The sequence below is a fragment of the Bombus fervidus genome, chromosome 4, assembly GCF_041682495.2.
Source record: "Bombus fervidus isolate BK054 chromosome 4, iyBomFerv1, whole genome shotgun sequence".
Taxonomy (NCBI): domain Eukaryota; kingdom Metazoa; phylum Arthropoda; class Insecta; order Hymenoptera; family Apidae; genus Bombus; species Bombus fervidus.
Window position 1 is genome coordinate 15,696,922 of NC_091520.1, and position 27,242 is coordinate 15,724,163.

The window sequence follows — 27,242 nt, forward strand, 5'->3', positions numbered from 1 at the left end:
CATGACTTAAGATAAGAAGACATTGAGAAAAGTGTACTTTTCTTAGCAATCACAGGTGTATCTTTTTACCTGCAAATGAAATACTTGTAATGGAGTGGAAAGTAATTTTATGAAATTCAAATGAAATAATTTGTAAAAGATAAAAGCGGAAAGTTGCGGCTAAATATTGGTAAACCCTGGCGGCTTGATTGGTAAATGTCTTTGAACGTAAAAGGCACGTGATCGAAATAAGAAAAATTCTTTTTCTTTAGATGGGTTTCTCTTCAATTTTCCCTTTTGGATATTTCGTAAAAGTATGCTGGAATTATGCAGGATGATTTGAAAATCTGGTATAACAAGTTTGAACAATTGGCAGTATTACTTCTAGTAGCATTTTATTAGTAGAATTGCAATAATATTAATTTAAAATATATCGTTACTTTAAACATCACATGATAAGGAAGGCTAGATGTTATTTATCTAAAAAAAGAAAATTCATTTTTTCAATGTACTAGATTTTTATGACAACCTGCAAGAATGTCATATCTTAAGTTAGGGAAAAGAAATACAAAGAAATATTAGATCGGATAAAGTGTATCACTCGAAATAGTCGACCAGTTAATGTAAGCTTTCGAATACCATTTTCGTTTTAGTTATAATTTTATTGGTTCTTAGGAAGTTTACATTCACTAGTCAGTATATATATATATATACACATCTTGACATACTAAATAGTTTCTTTTCTGTTTAATCAAATTTAAATGGTGTATCGATACATCTGTCTAATGAATTATGAATTAAATCTGAGAGGGAAAGCCAGAAAGAACTCGAGCAGTAGTTGTATTAACTTATCATTTAATGGAATTGTAAGTAATTGTAAATATCTGATTTTTTTTTTTTTTTTTTTTTAAACGGAGAACAGTAGAAAAACACGAGGGCAGAATTGTATATTAAGTACATTCTTGTAATAATCACTTAATTGTTTATTCTGCACTTATTGCAGATTTTTCAAAGTCTCGTATTTTGATACTGACTACTCGAGGAATAATCGTGACATTGGTGATTTTTTAGAGAAATATTATGCAATTTAGTATTGCGCACAAACGCCATATATAATTATCAGGAGCAGAAGTAATCGAGAGATCCCCTTGAATTCGTTATCTTGAACAATTACTTGAAATGCAGAAATGTGGCGCAAAGAAAATGAAAGAAGACAAGCCAGAAAATTAAGGAGCACACATATTGAAACATATTTTCGCTAAACAGTGTACGAAGAGTTTGAGTTCTATGCTTACGGAATGGTTGGAATGTTAACGAACAGGCATAAAAAAGAAGATTTATTTTTTCTGAACAATAGCGGGGAAAAAGTAATATTTTCGAATTCTGTAATGTCTGTAAAGTGAAAAGTAGCAAACCATAGCAGAAAGAAAGAAAGAAAGAAAGAGAGAAAGAAAAAGGGAAAGAAAAGAAGATGATGATGATGATAACGATTCACGTAGCTTAAAAAACTTGTATTTTAAACGTGAGAACGTTCACTGCCAAATTGTGATAAACAAATCCCACCTTTAAACCGGAGCGTTTTCTTAACTTCTGATCGCATTGACCAATTATTTCCTCCCAAATAGTTACCGTGAGTTCTGCACATTCTGATATAATAGTCATCTATATTTTTCCTTAATGTTTAAGATATATAGCGTCGAAGAAGATATAGCGTTGACCAATGCAGCTAGAATCGAAGGAAACCGCTCCCTATTTTAAGTGCGTAGCATCGTAACAATGAGAAGAATAAAACGGGGAAAAAAAAGGGAAATAAAAGGAACAAACAAGAAAGAAATGAAAGAAGATCGTATCGATATTTTTAAACGGGCACGTTTTAACTGTTTGAAAAATAGTATCCATCTGGACCGCCTATAGCGCTCTTCTATAGTATATTGTATGTTTACGTGTACAGTGCCTTTATACTTGAAAAAGAGAGAAAATGAAAAAAAAAAAGAAAGAATGGAGAAGAACTTTTTAAAAGAAAAAAATGATACCTTCGTTTTCGAGAAATCAATGTATACAGACGATTTTCCAAATTTTTGACGCGAAGTAACGTGTACAATTATCGTGAACAAAAAGAAACGGGGCAACATGAACGATGGAGACTCTTGCATTAATTTCTCGAAAAGTCAAGACGTGCGGTCCCTCCTACGTGTCGCAAAACATTCTTTTAATTAGGTTGAAATTGTAATAATTACCTAATTATAATTAATGTAATTAGATTATTATTATGAAGTACGTTGTAAAAGTGTACAGTTGGATCGGGTGATCTCTTTATGCGGGAGATCATGCTGTAGCTAGCCTTATTATTATCATTACAACTATTATTATCATGAATTATTATTACGGTTAATTAAAATATATTGTGTTTACCATAATAATGTAATATACAGTTACACAGAGCTCGACTGTGCTGTACATTATGATTATCAACACAAACGCTGCTGCCCTGCAATTATTATTAAATTGACTTTTCCCAAAAAAAGAAATGGTTGCTATACGAGATTTTTTTATTTCCTACATGCAAGACTCAAAACACACTGAATCGACTTTAACAGAAACGTTGTGACAATTCCTGGTCATGTTCATTATAAAGTAGAACAGATATGTGTAACATGTTTGAATTGATTGCTTTAGACTTGTTAACTATTAACTTATTTATTACTGTGTCAACAATGTTATTCCATAATTTAATTTATATTTTTTATATATCATTGCATATATTTCCAGATTTGTTGTTATTCACTTCACACGTTGGATTAATATTTACAGATATTGGAATTTGTTTCATTATAGTAAATACAGAACGGAAATATAATAGAAGCAGAAAAAATAGAGAATGTACAAGAATTCATTAATACTTAAAACTGGTCTATCGTAGGATTTCTACATATAGCAGCATATAAAATTTTAAACCTAATACACTTAGATAGGTACTATTTTTGGTGTCGACTGATTCTACAGCCAAGTCTATTTTTCACCTATGCAAGAGATGCATTAGAATTTCAGTTCTCTGGAAACAAGAGCTACATTTATGTGATTATATTTGTAGCTAAGAAAAATAACTTAATCCTCTATAAAATGGTCCATTTTAATCTAGGTATAAATAGATACATAATGAAAAGTACAGTGAATTAAAAACACTATCACTGTAACAGTGAGAAAGATAGTGAAATTTGTTAAAATTTTAAAGCAAAAAGTCGAGGAGGTTTTGGCTTCAAGGATACTTCAAGGACACTCGTATTTCCCCAAGATTCCTCTTATTGTTACAAGAATATTGTTATTAAAATTTCTTCAAAAAAATGAAAATCATATAAACTTTTAATGAATTTTACTATGAGAAGAACATAAAATTCCTCAAATGTCCTTGATGCCTTCGATCACTGACTTTGCTTAAATATTAATGTTTCTCTTTTTAGTATTTATATATTTAATTCAAAATACTTCTTGAAATATATCCATTTATAAAATAAAATGGGTCACAGACTACTTTATAATCTTTTATAAATAATATCATTACACTTATAAAGTATTCTTAAATAATGGAATGGAAGTAAAAATTATGTTTCTATAGAGTTTTTAGAAGAAAGAAGCGAGTCAAAGAAAAGTTAACAATTATAAATACAAAACGAAATTAATTTACAATTTACACTGGTCAATAATAATAAATATTATCAAAACACGTTAATTAACATGTTATCCAACACTCCAACAAAAAAGAAAGTGTATTGGGTAGTATGTTAACTACAGGTGTTAGTCGTCCTTTGAGCTCTAATAGTCGATGAGTCACTTAAAATGGATTATCTGATAACTCTTATATTTAGAAGGAAAAAAAATATTTCAACTAGCAATTAATTAATTAATTCGACTGAAATATTACATATATTTTTAAATAGGAATATTTAAATTATTTTGTTATTCACTTTGTTAATTATATTTCATTATTAAATTACTCTATGATTAACAAATTTTATACAACATCTAAAAAAAAAATATTTGATTACCAAACACAAATTTAAAATTATAAGAGTCACGATCTTAATAATAAAATTTACTCTCTTAAGGAATGTAACAGACAGTTATTAATGATGTAATAAAACAATGGTGATTTTAAGATGACAAAGGAATACACAGAAAAATAAACTTACTGAAATCTTTTCCTCTAAACTAAACGATCTCTAAAAAATATTCTTCTGTCTTCAAAAATAAAAGAGTTACTGTAGTCATTCATTTTAAGTCTTATCTCACAAGTTAGTTGCTAATTTGACGAAGGTGAATCGTTTGTACATAACTATAGGCACCAACGAACCAAAAAAGAGGCTGATGTGAATAGAATACTTATGTCCTCCTAAGCGCTCGCATTTGCTTGCGACGTGCTTGAACGACACCATAAACAACTGCTGCAAGGCTTCGGCATCTTGTTGTGTGTTTAGTCGTGCCTTCTTGTTGTAGACTTCCCTTGCCCAATACGAAATACGTCTCCATCGTCCCTTTCCCTTTAACTTCAATAAGTCCTCTTTTCTGAGTTTGATATCCTCTCGATTCCAAAAACTATTGAAATATTTGAAATTGAATAAACGATTTGTATGCGTAGCGAATAATTATTTTCGTTTTACATGCTGCATGTAATTACCCTAGCAATATCCTGCGGCACTTGTATTTTCCCCATAACGCCTGTAGAGTCCATGCGGGAAGCCAAGTTTACAGTGTTACCCCAAATATCGAATACAGGCTTTCGAGCACCGATTACACCGCCTACCAATGGGCCGCAGCTGATACCCACTCTTAAGTCGAAATTATTAAACGAGTGTATATTCACATCTTCAAGACGAAGTCGCATGGCTACTGCATAATCCACTAATCTACACAAATGCTCCATGTTATCCTTGTTATTATCCTAAAAGAAAAATATTTAAGAATTAATAATATTGGATAATGTTTTAAAAGAAGTAAGTTATTCAGAACCGATACAATGGAAATAGTTTATCATTGGATTTCGCAGAATATGAGTAAAGATATTTGAAGCATATATAGAATTACATTTTGACAAGGATTGAGACCAGAAGCTGCCATGTAAGTTGCTCCGACCGTCTTTATCTTTTCAATGCAATGAAACCGATTCTCATCCAGAAGTTCGTCGAAATCAGCTGGAAAAAGATATTTCAAATTTATATCGTTGAATTATAAATTATATTAAAAGCAACAAATACTTTTAAATCTGCAGATCCGCTTTCAATTTGTCACTCTAATTTGTACCGATGTTTGTGCGTTTATGATAGATTTACAAATATTAAAATGCACAGAATGTATATAATATTCAATAACATACAAAATGTCTAATCTTACCAATGATTTCATTCAGTAAACGTATACACTCCATTCCTTTATTAACATCTTCTGAATAGAATTCTGTGAAATTCGGTACACTAGCAAACATCACTCCAACTATGTCACGCGACTGAGAATACAATTCCTGCAAAATATAAAAAAGAAATTATAATATTTATGAAATTCATCAAGAAGCCGGAAACATATATTGTTCTACCTCTGGTGCTCTTTCTTGTGTTAAAAAATGATGAGCTACGTGGTCAGGTAAGATATTCTTCAACAACTGCATGTTATTATGTCGTGATTCTATCATGTCACTTAGCTCCCTCTCGGCTTGTTGTTTCCAAAGGAAATCTAATCTGGACGTTACTTCTACTAATCTACCATGATACGTAACCATTACCAGGAATACTAACATAAACGTAAGCATTTGTGCCGAGAGAGGTATCGTCGCCCTAAAAACACAAAAGCATAATTAGCAGCGTGATGTTTCTAAGAATCTAAAATAAACTAGATTTTCATGGACGACATGCACAACTCACGAATCCTTCTCCTCGTCAGGGATCGAAAAAAAGTCCTTGCAGACTACAAGGATCAGCACGGCGTAAACGGACACGATGATCGTGGCCAATGCCGTTTTCACTAAATAATACAATTTCAGTGCAGAGGCTAACGCAATCAGGCATAAGATCCATGTGAACACAATGTATTCCGGTCGTACACAGGTAGTCCCCAAAACGATGTCATCGTCGTAATCCAACGAATATATAGGTTCCGCTTGAACTTCCGTTCCCGGTGTTGATGGCATTTTCTTCAAAACGACGTCTTCGTCCCTACGATTACAAGCAAATCTTCTATAATGTCTTCCAAACACGAATCGGTGGCGTTGTTCGTATCTATAGAACCTGAAAAACTCTTTTCTTCTTCGACCTTTCACCAGACTAGCCCTGTCATTGAGGATTCTTGTCAGTTCCATATCAACGTTATTAGAACCATGCGGTGCAGTTTGATTTTCTTTCGAGGAAACGTCTTTCTGCTCTTCTGAAGGTTCGTCGCGAAGGGCCGCTTCCAGAAACGTCAGGATGAACTGGTCGAGACCAGCAGTCGGTGCTACCAGTCGTTCTGGTTGCAGTGTTGGCTTCACTAATGGCTGCTGCTGAAGCTCCAAAGCTTCAGGATATTGTCGAATCGATGTTGGACACGCCAGGACACCGACTATAGATGTTAAAGCCATGAGACTGATTACGCTACATATGAAGATCGTTCGATGCTGCTTATTGTGAACCAACATCGAAGAAGCGTGTTGCAAATACGTTGGTAAAGTTTTGAACTCTTCTGCCATCACCAGAATTGAAGATGCTACCAGAATCAGCGTCGTCAACAGCAGCGAACCCAAAAGAATAATACAGCTGTAGAAAAAAGATGATATAATTTCAAAATTAATACATTGTTAATTATCCTATTTTATAATCTTTTATCCTAATTTGTTTTATAATCTTTATCTCATTGTTTGTTCTACAATAACAACCGAATCAGTATTTTATTTTCAAAGTTCTTATGATTAGTTTTTCTAACATTCATAAATTTGTTTATTATTTGATTATTATTAAAACATAGTCATGAAAAACAAGTCGCTTACTCTGGCAATATCACTGCTTGACAAATTGCGATGAATATCCATACGACGAAGCAACAAATCATGTTGGATTTGAACATATCCTCGCGCAATTGGCCGAACTACGAACACATAAAACAATATCTGCATCAAGATCACTACTTTAACGAAATTAATTTAATGTTCAGTTTAATTGAATTTCATTGAAGTCAATTGAACTCATTAAAAAGTAACTTTATACACGCAGAATGTATTAATATCGATCTCACCTTTGATTCCAGGCTTTCGTCGTTGTAACGCAAAGTCCAAGCATTTATGTTCGCCAACCTCATACGCTTGTTACTTGCAGTTTCAAGGCCTGCCGCCTTCAATTTCTCAGCGGATGTAGCAGACGCAACCTTGTTACTTTTCGCGGATCCGTTCTCTTCCTCGAGGTATTCTGACTCCAAATTGGTGACTGACGTCGCGGTATTCAACTATACAAATAACCTAACGCTAGATTCTCAAAGTGTTTCCCGGTTTAAAGTCGTTACTAAGTTCCAATAGTCGTTAAATACTAACGTTTTCGAATGGTATTTCCGGTGTCCAGTCCACCCCAATGTCGTCGTCCGTGGAAGAATTCGGAGCGCTACTGTTTGCAGCTAATGGATTGTTCAATTTGAAGCTCTTTTTACTTTTACTCGCATCCTCCTCGGTCCATATCTTAGGTCGTGAAGAATATCGACGTCTGCATCTCAAAGGTTCCACCTGTTTGATTAAGTACGTCACCACATTTCTCTCTTTTAAGTAATTGTCCCTTTCGGTTCCGTTTCCTGGCTCCACTTCGTACACGTCATTTAAACAGTTCAAAGTATCCTCCGAAATATGTACTCTCCTGAAATATTACGTTTTCCTTGTATTACTGCGACTACTTACTTTATTAAAGTTCTCGCACAATTCATTATGCAACAGTAAATATTACACAAGGGAGTTTCAGAGTTTCAGAATGTTAGAAACTTAAAGTTTTAGAGTATTGGATTTGAAGTACTCTCTTTTAGGTTCCAAATGATATAAAAATCAGAAAAGCAACAAATATAGACTTATCATGTTTTCCTTGTGTGTACTTAAGTTGTGTGTACAGTAAGTTTTACCCTGGTATGCCTCCACTTTCAAGATGATTAGCCAGTGTAACATCGTAAGACCAGACATCGAATTGCCATTTTCGAAGTCCAAGTACGCCACACAGTACCGAGCCACTATGAATTCCTATTCTCATATTTAGGTCAACCTAAATGAAGAACAATTTTTCTTAAATTACTCACTTAACGTATGGTGTATCTTTACTTTATATTTTTGAAATATTGCAAAATTCAATTATATTGTTAAATTGCAGCTTATAATCAATTTTAAAGGAAATTTGCGTATTTCAAATTTGCTAACTTATAGTATGTCTTAAATTATTGTTTGATTATTTTAGATTATACAGAATTTAGTTACCTTTGTTGTATACCGCACATCTCTTATTGCTTTAATCATGTGCAAGCCCATTTCGACGCAGCAATGAGCATGGTCGCTTCGAGGAGTCGGTAGTCCGCAAACGCAATAATAACAATCCCCAAGTAATTTAATACGCAAACAATGATTTTCTGCAGAGAGCTTGTCGAAACGAGCGAACAAGTCGTTCAACACTTTAACGAGCTCTTGAGCACTACATTGGCTGGCCAAAGCTTTGTGATAAAGACGAATATCATAGATTAAATTTGAAACTTTGTAAGAGTACTTTAAGAGTTACTACATATATCTAATATCTTATAATATACGTTGTGTGTGCTAATAGAAATTAATGTACAAAATAAAAATTATAATTAATACACTTAAATAATTGACATATGTAAATTATGTTTTTTAAGAATAAAATTTATGTTGATATATAACGTAATTTAAAATTTTTTACCATTTTGATATCTTCGAAGCAATAATAGAGATAAAAGTTTGATTGAAAAGATGTTAATACACATGAATTACGGAAATAACTGCAAACTAGAAGAGACAATTAATTAATACTAATACAGAAAGAAATATAGACTTCTATAAACAATCACACCGTTTCATTCGAGAAAATAAATTTTATTTGGTATACCTAAAAATAAAAAATAGTTACTTATTATTAATATTTCTTTTCCCATTGTATTTTCATATATTTCCATTTTCCATTGTGACAGTAAACATTATACAAAAGTAACTTTTAAATAAAGATGTAAACTAGTGCAGTTCACTATCGTAAATATGTGATTACATACCAGTGAAACCTTTGATGTCAGCAAAAAGTATGCTCACATTTTCGTACCGATGGATATATATTCTATGAAATTGATTAGGTGTAAAAGAGATTGTTCCACCTCGTGCAGTCTCACGAGCGATATCACGGATCATTTCCTTAGCCACGAAATCTGGTAAAACTACAATAAAATTTGTCAATCATTAAACGTGATTACATGTTAAAAACGATAATTTTTATTCGACGAAATACAAAACGCTATAGACAAAATGAAACATTCATCGATTAATTATATAATAATCTATCATTAATCAAACGAGTATGACGGGATTGTTTATTCTATTTTATTTGATTGTATTTTACTTATACTTCCTAAACAAATAATCGTCGAAAGATCGATAATACGTAAAAGCAAAGTACTGCTAGGCTATCGGTAAAACATATCTGGCGCAATCGGGTGAAAGTGTCTAGTGACCCTTTTTGACACTCGGCTGAGCAAGTTACACGCGCTGACGAACCCCATGCCTACGGCGCAACCCCATGCGTTTTTATAGACTACGTTTGACATGTTCGACATATATATAAATATACTTAAATACATGTCGTACGTATTTTGCATCGATACGTAATTACATAGTCCATATACATTTATGATACATATATATATATACTCTCTAACTCATGTTCGTATTAATTGTATGAACAATCGTGAAACAACGAGTTCAATTTAATATCGATCTTCCAATAAAATGTCAATCTAATTCTATTTAATTCGGTAATACTCCTGTAAACGAATAGATTAATTCACATTATAAAATTGCTGAAACGATGATACATATATTGCATTTTGAACTGCAATAAATCTTGCCAAACTGTTGAACGAAATATTAAATTATATTCTGAACAAAGCTGTAAACTAAGTCGACTGTAAAATAAACCACAGCGCCAGGAATCATTCGTGAATTTGATTAACGAATTTAAAGCATGTCTCACCGGAAAGGAGCAACTTCTCTTGTCGATTATTCTCGTTTTGAGTTCGTTGCCGAGTTTCCATGGATCTATGCGTTTCCAGGAAAGCCTGTCTCTGTCCTCTGTCTGTCAAATACTTAGTGTACATGCCAGCTAGATTCATTGCAAGATAAAGAAGGACGTTGGTTGTTAGCATTCGAACTATGCACGTGACATCATGCAGCTGCAATTGCAAAATTAAACGTACTTTAACGAAAAGAAAGCTGCGAAGCGTACTTGGGATTGCGCTAAGAAAGAAAAAGTTGACGGAAGAGTATTATATAAGTGAAATGGGTAGGAGGCGTTAACTTGTAGAAACTAAAATGTAGACCAAGGATTCTTACATATGTAGGATCTCGTAATAAAGTTATTCCCGCCATCACCATGTGAGTTAAAGCTGTCCCGTAACCGGCAAGGACACACCATCTCAAAGGTAACGGCAGCATGGCATACGGCGCATACACGACAAACAAAATGTACCACATAAGACGTTGTTGACTAGAGAAATCTAGACCAGCTCCTATAAAACCTGCAATTGACAGGGGGTGTGCAGATAACATAAAGACACTCTCGATTGTAGACCCGTTTATGGAAACATAACGATCGTTTCGTTAATCTTAAATAGCCGCAAAGGATCGCCGATCAATAGTAACCCGTGCCTAGATATAAGTTTGCTCTACCGTCTCTCTCTTTCTCTCTCTCTCTCTCTCTCTCTCTCTCTCTCTCTCTACGGTTCGCTGAACATTCAAGCAATTCGCTGGACCGCCAACGCACGAGCCAGTGGAGCAAAACTCTATTCGGTAAACGAAGATACAATCTTCCCAAGAGAACACGTACGTATATTTATATGTGTATATGTATATTAGAACATTACAATGTGAAGCACTATACGTACGTCGACTATTATATCCAACTATGAAAAGAATGTGTCTATTTAGGAACAGAAAGAAAAGGAAGAAAAGAAACAAGATAAAGATAGAAATTATACATGACGTTTGTACGTATCATCACCTTGAGAATTGATCAGTAACCAAGTGAATATGGAAGCCCAGTATAAATAATTATTGGAGAAACACCGCCACCAGCCAAGAACGCAAACCACCAAGTTCGCTATCATACAGCAGATCGCCCAAGACAACGACTCGATCAGGCCGCCGCTGTTCTCGTCTCTTTCCCACAGCCATATCGCCATAAGAATAATCTGGTATTCCCGGTGCATAGTATGGGACAGAAATTAAAAAACAAAATACAGAATATACTTCGTAGGATTCAAGCTATTCGTTCTTTAGGGATCAGTTTACCTTTAAGCTAAGATCGACGATATTCAGCATGATCAATGATTTCTGCCGTTGACGATTCGAGTAATGAAGATAGGACGTCTCGAGCTGTTTGCTGTGGAAGCTGTTCGAAAGCGATGGACAAAATATTCCCTTATAGAGTACGCCTTTCTTGAAAACATCTGGAAATATCCACTCGTATTTATAGCTGAAGGCTGTATTGCACAGAATAAATTAATAACATGTGTGTGAATAACAGTGGCATGTTAAAAAATTCGCCAGACGATCAAGACACGAGAGAAATTTGTAATAAAATTAAGAAACATCTCCTTTGTCCATGTTTGTCTTTTCCCAGGAGATAAAAAAAACACCGTTTCAACCGTTTTAAACAAAATGCTCATCACATTACATGGTTTCTATGAGTGCATTTGTAAATGTATCATAAAAGAATTATATCTAATTAAATGACGAAGTTGAATCAAAACATACAGTGATTCGCGAAAGTATTCGAACACCCGTAGAAACTTTTTACGAACATATTGCATGTGTTACACGAAACCGTAGATCATATATTATAATATCGATTTCATAATATTGTGAGTGTAGCTTCTGATAACTAGAATGCACCATTAGCTGATGTCGTTACGAGCCCTTCGATTATATTAATTATATTAATATTAAATATAATCGAACCTCGCTGCGCTTGAGATTCTGCATCAACAGGCTGATCAGCAAGAGCCACGTCCGGGTCGGTAGAAATGTCCGCATCCTCGGTTGGATCGGTTGTTTCATTGATGTCTGGAACTTCCGGATCGTTGTTGGATTTCCGGTCCTCCCAGGCCGCCAATCCTTCCCTCCCCAGCCTCTCGGAAGTTAGTTTCTTCACAGCCTTGATCCATAATTGTTTCCTCGGGGAAATACTCAACCTATCGACGTCAAAAAGTATCTAAAATTAATTTTCTCAGACGAGCAATACTTGCGAGAACATCTAGGACATCTAGGAAATTGACACACGAATACATACCAAATGCACATTGCGTATGTATACAGTTTTGTACATTGCACAAAGTAATTAGATGATCGTATTCTTAAAAGCTGCTCTTTTCCAAATAAGTTTGGAAAATAGATAAAATGTTAAAAATAAATGGAATATTATATTTTAAATTATTAAATTCCTTACATAAGGAATTTCCATTTACTTTAGGTAAAGATTTATCAAATTCGTCGTTAAAGTATGTAGGATTTAATAGAATAAATAACAATCAGTGTAAAAATTAATGAAAAACATCTACAGATATAATACAAAAATACTATTTGCGTACCTCGATAATTTTACAAATTGCTATAAAATAAATATGCAAGTATACGAATTTATATTTTACGTAGCTATGAAAAAAATTGAATACTTTACAAAGTGTACACGATCTCCTAATTATATTGAGCCGTGTATAAACAAAATAGTTGCAAAACATTTATGCAGGTCACGATAAGTAGGTAAACAACTTTTGTTGTTAACAAATATTTTTACATGATCATTAATGTTATGTTCAATATTTTTACATTATATAATACATCAATTGTCTTTTTGTATTAATACTTGTTTTATATGTAAACAATTTGTTTCTAAAAATCAATATTTTATGAAAGGACCTTCACAAAATGAAAAATCAGTTTATTCTTATTGATTGGAAAATATTACCGATAGATAATAAAAAAAAAAATAATTCCATAAATACAGACTACATTTTTAATATCTGAATTAAACCTCTCTCTTCGAAATGAGCTTTGTTCAAAATAATTTCACATTTCTTCATTGTAATATTCTGTACATAACAAAAAGTTGCTGGCTTTGAATTATGTATATTCATCCAAAGTGCAATTTAATCCTTCACACACATAGATATCCTTCGTGTCTTATAAATAATGGAATCTCGTGCATGCATGTTCGAGTTCAGAACTAAAAAGAAAACAAAGCACAATAAATAAATAACTAAAAAAGTAATAGGAACCATTAATTAAGTAAAGAATAAAAGATTAGAAATTACTGTTTTAATATTAGTAAGTCGAAGGTAGCTTTAGGGCAAATTAAATAATAGCAAAAGATGAAAGAATAAATTTTCCCTATAAATAGAAAATAAATCTTCTTTATGGAACTATTCTGATAATTACCAATTCTCAAAATTTCAATAGAACTATAAATGACCTGAAATCATAAGTCGCACGTGTAGAACACAAATTATAAAGTTAAGAAAAAAATACGTATAGAAACAAAATACAAACTGATTCCATCATTTTTCTTTCATACGTGGAAACAGAAAAAGTTCTCCGAAACGATCTTCGCATAGAAGGATGTTATACAAAACAATATTTAGTACTAACATTCATATGTCGTAAAACGTGTCTCACGACCCGAAGAATAGTGTTTCCTCAAAGCACGTATGGACGATACATCATAATAAGTGCACACATATTTTTAAATACGTAGCACTATCAATCCAGACACGTGAATTCTTGCACGTACATCATGATTCATCGTTAAAACCACCGCATACAGGCGATCAAAACAAAAAAAAAGGAAGAATAAGGAACATCGTGTCCTCGTGAAAAATAGTATCAAGTGTGTGCATGTGTAAGCACGTCGAAAGGTGTGTTACACTATTGGAAAAAAGACACAAAAAATCTCGCCGATACACCTGCAAAATGTGGAACTTACCGAACAGTGTTATTGTGTTAATGATGTGTCGCATTAAACAAAGAAACAATTGAAAGTCTTTCTTGCATATTTTCTTTTCGTTCTAGTTTCGTTTCTTTTTTTTCTTTTTTTTTTTTTTTTCTTTTCTTTTCTTTGTCGCGTGTAAGAGAAACAAATTGGAAATTGGCATGGGTGAATACTTACTCATTGATGCCCGCGACATCACTGTCCAGCATCATGCTCCAGGTCTGTTCTGTAATCATTATCCCCCGGATGATCCGCGAAACGAACAACCGCTCACGTTGTGATTGTCAGCTGTGCAATTGCCTTAGTATCCGGCATTTTCACACACCTTAAACCAGAACTTGTTAAGAAAGGAAGCCAATTTCTCTAATGTCCCGCCCGGCGTTGGTTCAAAGAACTTTTTTTTTTACCAGAGACCAAGGAGAACAATCTTATCGAATCGCGAACACTTATTGTGGAGACGTTATCTTTGCTTTGCTCGTCGATTTTTCTTTACCGAGCAGAGCACCGGTACATTTTTTTTTCTTTTTGGTATTAAACCTCGTTCGAATTACCCAGCACGACCGCGCCGACGGGTTTCCGGAAGACGTAGCCGGAAACAGAAGATACTCTCCGCCGCGAATGCACGATCAAAATTTTTCGTTTTCCTACCAGTTCAGTTTTATTCTCATTGCGTGTATTCTTTATCCTAATTGAGTATCGTGTACAGTGTGTAACAGAGTCAACTGTTCTCCCTTCTATCTCGTTGTGTCTTAAAGCATGTTATCGTTCTAATTCGTAAATCGAATGATCGTTTGTACGATAAAGTTTGTCAAAAAATAATGTTATCATACGTATACACTACCATATATAAGTATCTGGACAGCTGGTGCAATCCGATCAAAGAGTCGATATTTTTATTATATTTTCAACTTTATAATAGCAGAATGTTCCCTTACTGTTAACTCTACGCTTCTTGCAATAACTGCGATCAAATGGTCTGCTAAATTTAAACTGGAACAAAGAATATAGCTACGTTACTCAAGGTTCGTATTTATCTGCAATGAATAGTTGACACTTCATAAAATCTATTTAATAGATTTATTATTTATCATTATTTTATCAGATCTAGTATTGTTTATTTGTAAATAACTGTTATATAAAACGTGGCAAGAAACAACATTTGAAAGACACGTTTAAAATCACTTAGCTGAGGTAGAAGTGACCTGCACAACTAATTTTCATTCGATTATTGCTGTTTTATTTTTATTGAGATAGAATCAAAAGTGGAAATTAGATCAGAGTAACATTTGAAGCATACTTTACATATCTGCGATAATTTGGTAGTGTCCAAATACTTATGCACGGCAATGTACGTATAAAAATACCGTATTATAGCAAGTCCCCCTCGGTTTCCGTGAAAAATGCTCCACCATAACATCGGACCGCGATCGAGCTTATTTTTATACCTAAATATCAATGAACAGGCATCCTAGAATTACTGAAAAGCATTTTTAAATAATATACTCAATAATCTATTTATTATTAGTATACGCGTATACTCAAGAATTCAAGATTTACGAAATATATTTAAGAGATAAGGAACGTAAACCGGAAGCCATCTTAAGCCAATAGGCAAGGATTATGAATAATAATAACAAATAATAATATACTTGAGAATTCGTCGAGTCGAAGGAAATTCACGATTTTATGCTATGGTACTTGAGTAAAGAATTCACGTATACCGACGAGGTTAGTAATTTAAAAAAAAAACGATTAAGAAGAGAGAACGCTGAAATGGTAAAAAAAAGTGATATAATTCCAATGAGCGAAATGTTCGAGTTTTGTTTTTACGCTACCTGTCGGCTCCAGTCTAGTCCAATTGAGAAGAACAAGCAAGAAATTCCGTACGATTGCTTCGTTCCAGCATCAAGGCTGCCGTCCGCGAACGAAACTGGTGACGAGTGTCGAAAATCGCAAGGGGGCATCCGCCAACGATAAAACTCGCGCTTCCACGAGCGAAATCGGTCACCGAGTCGGTACCTGATCTTCAAACGAGTGAGTGTAACGTGAGCTTGTCACCGCGCGATGGCTCTCTTGACGTCAGATACCTTACTTCATCCCCTCTAATATGCAACGAAAAAAGAAGGGGTGTTATAGAAACGATATACAGTATTTATGCGAATATGTATATATTATTATAGAAAATTGGTAACTTACTGTTATTATTTATTATTATCGGGATGAGACATATCTCCCAGCATAATATTTATATTATATTCGTGTCAATCACTCAACTAACTTATGTTCTATCGACTTACAATTAACGCTATTTGTTATGTGTGTTACATGTCAGATTGATAATAAAACTGAAGCAAGTTAAAAAGTGTTAACCTTTATATTTATTTTATATATTATGTATATATTTTGTATTTTCTCCAAGATATGTAATTTATTTCGTATGTATATTCATGATACATTATGTATTATGTTTGAAATTGTAACAATTTTATTAGGAATAAGATATCTATATGTATGTAAAGATTGTATATAACTCATCAAATAATTTCTATTAATTGATCCCGTACAATTATTAAATGTTATCGATATATTAATAACTGACAAAGTTAGAAAACGAATTAGTGAAATTTTTAGAACGGGTTCCAATTTCAAAACAAAATATATCGTAAATCAGAGAAACTTTAAGAAGTAAATTTGTTGAGAATCTAATAGAAGCTAACACTGCAATTAGAATAAATTTAGATATGCATCCATTAAATCATCTGATGTTGAACTATAAATATATATTGAACTATAAAGTAATTTTTAATTGATAAATCTCATCGATTAACTAAGGTTAGCATTATAAAAATAGTTATAGCTTACTGTCATTTAAATTATAATTTAAATAGATACAAATTTAATGCCAATTATTAAAAATTACTAATACTAGTTATTAACTAATACTAATTTTTAAAAATTAATTTATTGATTGAATATTTCACGGTTGATAAAAAATATGATATAAATAATATATAAAATATCTATATATTTATATGAAATAAATACGACTCATATTACATCACGCAGGGATTACAAAAGTTGATTTTCATAAATCATGGACGCGTGATAAGCGTAATGATCGATGATTATTGGCATAACGCGTGCGCTTTCTAACACACGCGATTCATTATACAAGTACGCGTTATTCATACCAATCAATAAAAGCTAAACGTAACAACACATGTCACAACAAATAAGACATTTTATCCATTTATACGTTCTGGAGTTATTAAATATACGTATTTGTATTAAATATTCATCAAATAAAATACACATTTTGAAATATATTTATTATTAATATATCATACTATATTGACATTAACACAGGAGGTTTTTGAAATAAGAACCCTTACATTTATGGAAACGTTAGTATTTATTGGCACCTTTCATCAAGTTATTATTATCAAAAATAATATTTTACCGCAACGTAACATTAAGTTATAATATCGTATCTTACTACATTAACAAAACAAAAATATTCTTCATAAAGCAATATTTGCAGATATATATTTGTATATATATATGCATAAATATATAATATCATGTTTTACTAATATATCGCATATATATCTAATCTAATTGAATACTGAAGTAAAGAAATAATTATCTAAGGCAAAATAAATTTGTAGTATGCACTACAAGAAACAAATTTACTTTTCTTCTGTTAACCAAAAACAATTAAAATATATAGGACATATTATAATATTCTTAAATTATATATAGTTAGATTATGTTAACAATTTAAATTGACAAGTCAATAACAAAATTGAAAGCATGTTATAATAGAAAAAAAAGTAAACAACAAAGTATTTATCACATACAAAACACAAACAATAGCTTGCAATCACTTGAGGATAGCATGTTACCCTAGGGTGCTTAATACCCTAACACAAATAATAAAAAAAAAAAATAAAGAATAACCAATGTATTGGAAGTAAAAAAGATGGAATGCTTTTAATTTTTGTCAAAACATTTTTGTCACAGTTTTTGTCACAGTTTTTGTCACAGTTTTTGTCACAGTTTTGTTGTCTTTTATATGACACAGCCAAATTTGTTAATATAAAACGAAAATTAAATTTAAGAAGTTTGAAAAAATAAAGAATCTTAAAAACATAAAATATTATAACAAAAATATATAAAATACTCTATAAGAATATGCATATATAATGTTTAAAAGTTAGTTCAATAAATTATTAATTTCTTGAAAAATAAAAAGCTATAATCTTTCAAAGACATAATTATAGATAGACATAGATAATATATATACCAGGTATGTAAATATGAAACCAGAATTTGTGTATAGAAAATACACGTTTACTGTATGAAAATGATTAAAAATAATTTATTCGAAGTATTGCCCATCGCTAGCTATACATTTTTCCCACCTGTCTGGCAATTGGTGGATGCCACGCCAAAAAAACTGTCGCTCTTTTGAGGCAAACCAGTCATCGAGCCATTTTCGTACATTTTCGTAAGAAGTGAGTGAAGTGCTGGTCAGAAAGTGCGTGTCCCATCGATACAAATGAATAGTGATCGAACGGAGCCGTCTGGTGAGTAAGCCACGTGCGAAAGTATTTCCCAACTGAACGCTTCAATCGTTTCCTTGACCGGTTTTTGCTGTATGTGATGGTGCATTATCATGAAGCAAAATTACTTTGTGTTGCCTTTTTTTGATATTCTGGTCGTTTTTTACGCAAAGCTTGATTCAAATCGATCATTTGTTGTCGGTAGCGCTCAGTATTAACGGTTTCGCCAGGTTTTAACAGCTCATAATAGATCATACCCTTCTGATCCCACCAAACACAGAGCATTGTCTTCCGTCCATAGCGATTTGGTCTTGTAGTCGATGTCAGTGGTTCGCCTGGAGCTACCCATGATCTTTCACGCTTAGGATTCTCAAAATATATCCACTTTTTCATCGCCAGTCACAATTTGGTGGAGAAATGACTCTTTTTTTTCAAGTGGTTTTTCGGCTTTCCTGCTGTCTTTCATTCAGTTCATGTGGAACCCATTTTCCCACCTTCTGGATCTTTCCCATGGCTTTCAAACGTATGGAGACGGCTTCTCGTGTCACGTTTAATTGATCAGCGAGTTGTTGTTGCGTTTGAGCGTCATCCTCATCCAACAATGCTTGCAATTCTCTGTCTTGAAACTTTTTCGGTGATCTTCCACGTTCTTCGTTCCTCACGTCAAAATGTTTGTGAGATGTCAACAAAGACTTTTGGCATCAATGACGCAGTTTAGTGATAACATTATCAGCTAGGGCCATCTATAGGCAAATTCCGGTTTCATACTTACAGACCTGATAAATGTATAATGTACACATACACGTATTACGTATAACACGTTTGATATATGTGTATATACATTCATATAGTTTCCATTATATCTTCATTACTTCTGTCTGGGACAGTTAACGATGCTATGGGTTTTGCATATACTATTAAATAGAAATATTATTTTTATATACAAACAACTAAGTTCTCGAGCGTAAAACAGTAAAACTGTACAAAGATATCACTTAGCATTTACGTAGGAAACAAATACATGTATTCCATGCCGAAGTTGTCGAAACTAATTTAACCATTAGTGTTCACTATGATACTCCGATTTTGCATCAACTGTGTCCAAGTATATGTCGCTTTAATCATTTAATGTAGCTCGACCTTCCTCAATTAAAAGTTGATCGATGTAAATATCTTCAGCTGTTTTAACATCTATCAATTTTAAACCCAATATAGTATCGGCCGGGGAAAATCCATCAGACTTAGATTCGTAAACTATTGATACAAAATTTTTATCCACGACTAATTCTTGAAACCTTAAACTATCTTCAACAGACCAGTCAACGTTAATCGGTCGTATGCCTGTTTAAATTAGTAACAAAATTTACGAAGTAAAACTCTGCATCTTGAAAACAAATTAAAACTGAAAGATAAAACAATTACATACCAACAAGTCTTGCTTTAATAGCTTGATACGGTAGTTCTAAGAATTCACTTTTCAAAGGTTGTAATTTATTTAATGGTAGTACTGATACATCTCCGAAATCGCAGAAGTAAACGCTAACCATATTTTCTTTAATGATACTTGAAATGCATACCCTTAAAAGTAATTTAGAATAAATAGAAATTATTAATTAATATCAATAACTCCATAATGTAAAGTTCAGACTTAAAATATGTATTTATAGATCACTTTTTATTTATACCTATACCAGTGACTGTCAATGTGTTGAGCTGCATAAAGTTTGCCTTCTTTTACTGATTCTGGAGTTGGAGTTGGACCTTTGTATGCTTGACAAGCTTCTTGTAATTTAATCATCATTGACTAAAATTATAAAAATATATACATTTAATTTATATGAAATATATATTTTTTTATATAATATAATTATATAATTGTAATACATATTTTATACCTAACAAAATACATAAAAAATTACATTTACCTCTAATGAACGTTTATCGTCAAATGGTTGAACAGTAAAATTTCCGGGATGGGCAGCCATTGTTACATGAACATCGAAATATTCGCCAATGCCTGAAATTTTTGGCGGTTTTAAAGACTTTACAACGTCATCATCTTCACTTCCTACGAATTTAGAATTCATACGTTCGATGCGTTTCCTTGGTTTTATATTATTGTTACCATCCCCATGTGTTCTGCAAATATAATAAAAATAGCAATTGCTTATTATTTTCTTATTCGTAGTAACATTTATCAATACTTTTATATACTATACTTGGCAATTTCCTCTTCAAGAGCCAAGGTGTTATTGACAGAAACAAGCATATTACTTGGTTGAATTCTTTTAAATAATTCCACAACTGGTGTCCCCTTTATAGATGATACAACTTTTACAATAAGTGGTTCACCTTTTGGTGCAAGTTCTGCAAGTTTCGCAACCATCTTTTCATTGAACATTGATTTATCAATGTTATGAAGATGTACCTTCAATGCCTATTATTATGAATGCATCGTTAAAATTTGTTCTAATATATTAGATTTTTAAATTTTTATCAAATATCCAAATTAAAATCTTACCTGAGGAGGATAATTTGCTAAAACTTGAGATAATGTTTCTAAAGAAAGAAGATTGCTTTTTGTTATAGTGACAGTCTTACCAAAATCAATTAAAAATGCTCTTAATTGATTGTAAAAGCTGTCACTTACGATTTTCCCTCTGTACCAATTATTATTTACTGACACAAAGTATGTTTTACTAGAATCAACTGTGGTTACTATGCAACTCTCTAGATCTTCTGTGTTTAATCCAGTACATATTAATCGATTTAATAAATTAACCAAAAGTTTCATACTTTCAGACTGCACTTGTACATAAACATCACCATTTTGTTCTACATGAGAAATAAATACTTCTGATACTTGTCCCTCCTATAAATAATAAAAAAACATTATTTTTTGTCGAAAATTCAAGAACATTTTCTGGAATACAAACAAGTACTTACCACGTCTAATTTAGGAGCAACTAATACGTTTTGTGAGATTTGTCTAAACAGTTCTAAATTCAAATTAATGTCATCTGGTCCATGCGTATCATAAAACACAACTGTTGCAGAGGGATCATTCTGATCTTTCTTGCGATTTCGTACTTCAACATATAAAGCACGGTCAAGCAAACATTTTTCAATTGCTATCACAGTGCTATCACAGTCATTGAAATCTTCCAAACCATAAAGACACAGCCTTAATGCCTATATATAATTTAATACAATTGTTTACAAATATTTTTGATAATATTATAAAGTTTATATCTTAATAAAAATGGCATTATATTGTTGCGTTAGAGCGATTCATCATTGATTCATCAATATCATACCTGAGCAGGAAGCACACAAAACTTTTTATCCAATATTTGTAATCTACTATAATGGTAAATATCCTCATCACCATGATCGATAAATGAAACTGTAACCATTCCAGTTGTGATATTAAAATCTACACAACGAACTCTGTGCCATGATTCATCTTCAAACACAACATAATAATTTCCAATTTCAATAAGTGGTGCTTTCAGAGATTGTTGGATATTACTGTAATGTTTACTCATTTCGGTGGTCATAATGTCAAATTCATCCTACATAAAGATCATGTAAGTAAATATAAATAATAATTATAAAAAAAATTATATATAAAAAAAACTCTTTTTAACTTACACTATATGCGTCTCCTACAATTCTAGCCCATATTTCAACAGTACTTATAACGTATGTAACAGACACAATCCAAAATTCTTCTTCCGGTAATTGCAATTGTCCAGGTGCAACAGGACCAATTGGATGCAGTTGTATTTTATCTGTCTTTAATGATGTTGTATTTCGTATCTAAAAATATATATATTAAAAAATAATTGTATTTCTTTCATATACGTACATAGAACAGCTTACAGTTTACAAAACACATTATTTTACCTTTTCACGTAAATCCGACGAGGTAAACCGACGTAGAATTACCGAATTATCTACACCCTTTTCCAGAACAATTTCTGAGCTCGTCTCGATAACTTTCTCCCAGTTTCCAGGTAAAATTTCCTCGTACTGTTGTTTATAATACATGGGTATCTGATGCATAAAGATACCATTTGGATGAGCATCTATTATGGACAAAACTCGTTCTTTTATTATGCTTTTGTCTTTAGTTTCATTAAAACAGGAAGATGAACCATATTTTTCAGTTAGATCAACCAAGGCAAATTTCGCCGCAAGTTTTTGTGCCTCGTCCTCAGTATGTGCTTGTTCCGGATAACTTGAATATCCGTGAGGACCAATCTAGAGATATATTTTTGACGTTTTACATCTGTTATAAATTACTATTTATTTCTTATCGTCGTTAATTTATACTTCAATATGTGAATAATTTCTATCAGACAAATATCAAAACAATTTCACGAACCTTAACTTGTGCAAACACAGCTGGTTCTTTAGTATTTTTAATTGTTGTAGGACAGATTTGATACACAGGTTCTGGAAGATTTAGTACACTAGCTCTTCGTTTCAATTCTTCTCTCGGATCAGTAGGTTGTAATTTTGGCACAATTTTTCTAGTATTAGCTAATGCTGTCTACAAATATAACTTATTAATTATAAATTGTATAATTTAGTAAGTAATAAATACTTACAGGTAATTTTATTGATTGTTGTTGAATTTTCATTTTACTATCTGCTAAAACTTGCCCAGGTGAGAAAGGTGACAACACTTCAGGTGATTGAGGCAGTGTTGAAATGTTGGTGCGTATATCCATCAATGAAGGAATAGGAGGATTTACTTTAAGTCTGTCGTTTGGACTTGAAATTTTTTTAGGAAGCATTTCCGCATTGATATTAGCATTCTTTGAATGTTGACTTATCACAGATGTTACTGTCCTTAGATTGTTCTTTATTTGTGTCTCATCTTTAGACTTATTAATACTTTGGTTTGTTGATAAAACAGAATTCACTTGTCTATCTTTCAGTCTCTAAAAATTAAAATAAATTTCTCTCCTTCAGTACCAAAATATGTAATCTCATCAGGTATATATTACTTACTTTACTAGGAGAACTCGGTGGTATACCACAGTTAGATTGTATATATCTGGGTTTCTCACTATTTTGATGAATAGTAATTTTGGTTGACATTGCAGGAAGATACATATTTTGTCTAAAATAACAAATGTTCAAATGTGTGTACGTATGTACTATAATAACACACACACACACAATATACTCCATATACAGTTTTGAATATCTCTTAAAATTTATATACTAACAATGTTTCAAAAATATAAAAAAGAATTAGTTATTTGTGAAAGATTATTTTCTAGTTATTTTTATATGTTATTTAATATTTAGGACATAAAGAAATGAAACATAGATGATGTAAGTATCTTGTATTCTACACTTACCTTCCACTCATTTGTGAATATAGATTATTATTAAAACTTCTTATATTGCCAAAATTTCTTGTCATCATAGGCTTACGAAATGGTGTTGGTCTTTTGGTATTCACCTAGAGCAATACAACATTAAAGATAATGTAATATACAATAAAATGATATAGAACAGTATAGATGAATAACAGACTTACCATTTTATTATATTTTTTAGTTGCTGTTTTTTGTCGAGCAATTAACTTTGTAATATGTGCAGATTCTCCAGTAGGTACAGCCTCCACAAAACAATCTTTTCCTTTCTCAGTAATTTTAACACTAGGGACAGTACGTAAAAAGGCAACCAAAGATTGATATCCCAATTTTCGAAATGGTATATTTTCATCAATGAGCAATCTATAATCTTCTGCAAAAAATGTTAATATAAATATTTTTTACAACTGCATTATAAACATACAATGTAAAATTGTTAATTTCTATTTACTTTAGTTAATATATGTATGGTTTATAACAATATAAACATTCCAAATGAATATTATGAAAATTTAAGTAAATTATAATAAGATTAAATAGTGATGAAAAAAGCTCCTTAAAAGAAACAACTTACTATTTAGATCGTCCATCTTGACTCCACCTTTTGAAGATATGAGACATGCACGTACATTTTTTATTACTTCTTCTCTTTCCATTATTGCTTTTTTGTATATTTAAAAATGTTAATAAATGTGTATATAAATTATATTTACAAAGTAAAATTCTGAAAACATTTAAACATCAGATAAATGACTTGATACATAATTTTTAACAAAGTACATTCTGAATAATAATGTTTAAATAATATAATTACTAATTAAGTGCTTAATACTTATAAAAAAATTTATTCATTTATTAGAACAACATTAATGGGTTAATGTTTATTTATAATATAACGTAAATATTGTTTATTTATTAACCACTTTAAAATAAAATCATACAAAAAAACATTTATAGATATTTGTAAAATATAAATCTTATTGTAATAATATAAATATTTTTTATAATATAAATACAAATAGTAATTGTATAAAATATTTTTCAAACAATTTTTATGTTCGATTATTTTATTATTCTTCAATATCTTACATGTGCTTGACGAAAAATGTTATGCTTTAACAAAAAGTATTACAATCAAGTTATGAGAATTGCATCTTGGGAAATGTTAAACGAGATAAAATACAATAAATATTATGTAGTATCTTTTTAACAACTTACTTTTGTTATATATTTTAAAATTATATCGTACACTGATGCGAGAATGAAACAAAGGATTGGAAATATACAATAATTAGTATTTCTGACTTATAATTGAGATCTCGGACAATGCCGGCAAATGGCGATCAGTTCGGTAGTGTAAAAATTGGTGAAACACGCAAAATTGTCAAATACATATTGTTGTTAACAAAGGATAGATACTTACTAATTATTTAAAATACGATGTAATACATTTAACACATTATAAAAAAAACATTTTCGCTTCCAAATATTTACATTCTACCATAAAATTCTCATGACAAAATTAATTCACATACTTCATAAAATTTTACTGCGAAATTTTATACATATATTAATATATACAACATTTAGTTTTAATATCGTTTTTAATTAAAACCATGTACACTCCCTATACATATACATCGAAGTCACAGTACAAGAGCTAATGTAATAGTTTAAACTACGTAATTGTACCATAGTAATATTATCTAACTATACGCTTACTAATTGGAATAAATTTGACAAACGATATAGATATTATGCACACTTATTTTGCAAAACTAAATACGTCGTTACTTTGACGTCATATGAAAAGATAAACCAATCATAATTCCTGATGACATGTAACGAGTACACAAAATCGAATGTAAAAAAGCAGTGGCAACAGCTGCATATCAAATTATAGGCAATTCACATATTTTCGATAGGTATTATCGTTCTCATATTAATCAAAGTATAAATTAGTAGTATATAACAATCTTTAATTTATTGAAATTTCAAAATTATCTGAACACTGGGAGAATACTTTAAGAAAAAAAATTAGGCCACCGTTATACATGCATAAAAATCAAAGGTACCTTATTTCTCTTCAAATGTCGCACATATATAATATATTATAAACTTCTCTTGTAACTCCACTAAACTTTATCACTTCTTATATAAATATATCATAATTTGACAATAGCTCGACTGATTTTATCTCGAACATTGCCTTCTCTTTACTATTCGTGAAAACCCATTTCCAAACTCTATTACATCTCCGCAGAGAACTATCTAGCATATTATTTGTTGAAGTCGAACACGAAATGCTTCGTTCATCCAATCAGACTCTTCCTCTGCCCCCTCCATTTCTAGGTAATGAACCAATCATCGGCCAGGTTTAAGTAGCGGTATATTTAAGAAGTTATAATTTTCTATTATATGCTTGTAATTGTTATTAAAATTTATATGTGCGTTGCAAACGATAAATTATTAATAATAATCATATAACATTAATGATAATGCATAATATTAAGTAATTATTTTAAGAAATTTCAATAACGTTCAAACGTAGTTTTAAGCAAATTTAATTATTCTATAAATATACCATGCATTTGAAACTAATTATAATAATATTTAGGCTTATTAGGAATTCTTACATATTAGATCTACTCAATATAAAAAAATCAAAACTACTCTAACTCAACTAACTAATCATACTTTTAAATGAAATCTAATTGCTATTACTCATTACCATAATAAAACATGGTAAGTTTTCTTCATCTTGAAACAATTTTAAGTAATCTTTTAATAATAACTTAATTCTCATATACAAAGACGTAATACTATGAAAAGAATATTTTAAAGAATTAAACTTTCACGAGATATTATGTACACCATATATATTTCTTTGATACTTTTACGTATAAGCTGGTATCTACCTGGAATTTCATCCCATTTTTCTTTAGTATCGCAATTAATCTTTTTAACTGATAATAACTATCAATTATCATTTTCTATCTGAGAATGTAAGAAATTGTGAACTTCGAACACCTGGGATGGCCGCCTGGCCTTCGTCAATC

General features: G+C 31.5%; 2 protein-coding genes across 11 annotated transcripts; both read right to left on the minus strand.

Moving 5' to 3' along the window:
* Positions 1-1,582: 1,582 nt before the first annotated feature.
* Positions 1,583-16,274, minus strand: Adcy8 (adenylyl cyclase 78C). Of its 9 annotated transcripts, none has more exons than XM_072002302.1 (20): positions 16,058-16,274; positions 15,064-15,990; positions 14,400-14,547; positions 12,197-12,429; positions 11,528-11,685; positions 11,238-11,427; positions 10,571-10,755; positions 10,212-10,410; positions 9,241-9,399; positions 8,438-8,667; positions 8,092-8,228; positions 7,523-7,835; positions 7,231-7,437; positions 6,986-7,083; positions 5,889-6,755; positions 5,564-5,801; positions 5,365-5,491; positions 5,059-5,165; positions 4,652-4,915; positions 1,583-4,569 (listed from the first exon to the last, which is right to left on the minus strand). In XM_072002302.1, the coding sequence occupies exons 3-20, from the start codon at positions 14,456-14,458 to the stop codon at positions 4,357-4,359; spliced, it is 3,984 nt and encodes a 1,327-aa protein (XP_071858403.1). In that variant the 5' UTR covers positions 14,459-14,547; positions 15,064-15,990; positions 16,058-16,274; the 3' UTR covers positions 1,583-4,356. The 9 variants fall into 9 exon arrangements, with proteins under 9 accessions (XP_071858403.1, XP_071858402.1, XP_071858409.1 ...); XM_072002301.1 differs by having other exon boundaries at positions 14,400-14,970; XM_072002308.1 differs by having other exon boundaries at positions 5,889-6,179; positions 6,252-6,755; positions 14,400-15,990; positions 16,058-16,273.
* Positions 16,275-19,699: 3,425 nt separating this feature from the next.
* Positions 19,700-26,447, minus strand: Tapas (tudor domain-containing protein 7 tapas). 2 transcript variants are annotated; one of them, XM_072002821.1, is made up of 17 exons: positions 26,259-26,447; positions 24,758-24,907; positions 24,348-24,556; positions 24,166-24,269; positions 23,810-23,921; positions 23,404-23,739; positions 23,178-23,345; positions 22,697-23,053; positions 22,442-22,609; positions 22,105-22,362; positions 21,734-21,979; positions 21,309-21,659; positions 21,007-21,224; positions 20,713-20,926; positions 20,473-20,591; positions 20,214-20,365; positions 19,700-20,128 (listed from the first exon to the last, which is right to left on the minus strand). In XM_072002821.1, the coding sequence occupies exons 2-17, from the start codon at positions 24,837-24,839 to the stop codon at positions 19,905-19,907; spliced, it is 3,318 nt and encodes a 1,105-aa protein (XP_071858922.1). In that variant the 5' UTR covers positions 24,840-24,907; positions 26,259-26,447; the 3' UTR covers positions 19,700-19,904. The 2 variants fall into 2 exon arrangements, with proteins under 2 accessions (XP_071858922.1, XP_071858923.1); XM_072002822.1 differs by having other exon boundaries at positions 23,178-23,335; positions 23,400-23,739.
* Positions 26,448-27,242: the final 795 nt, after the last annotated feature.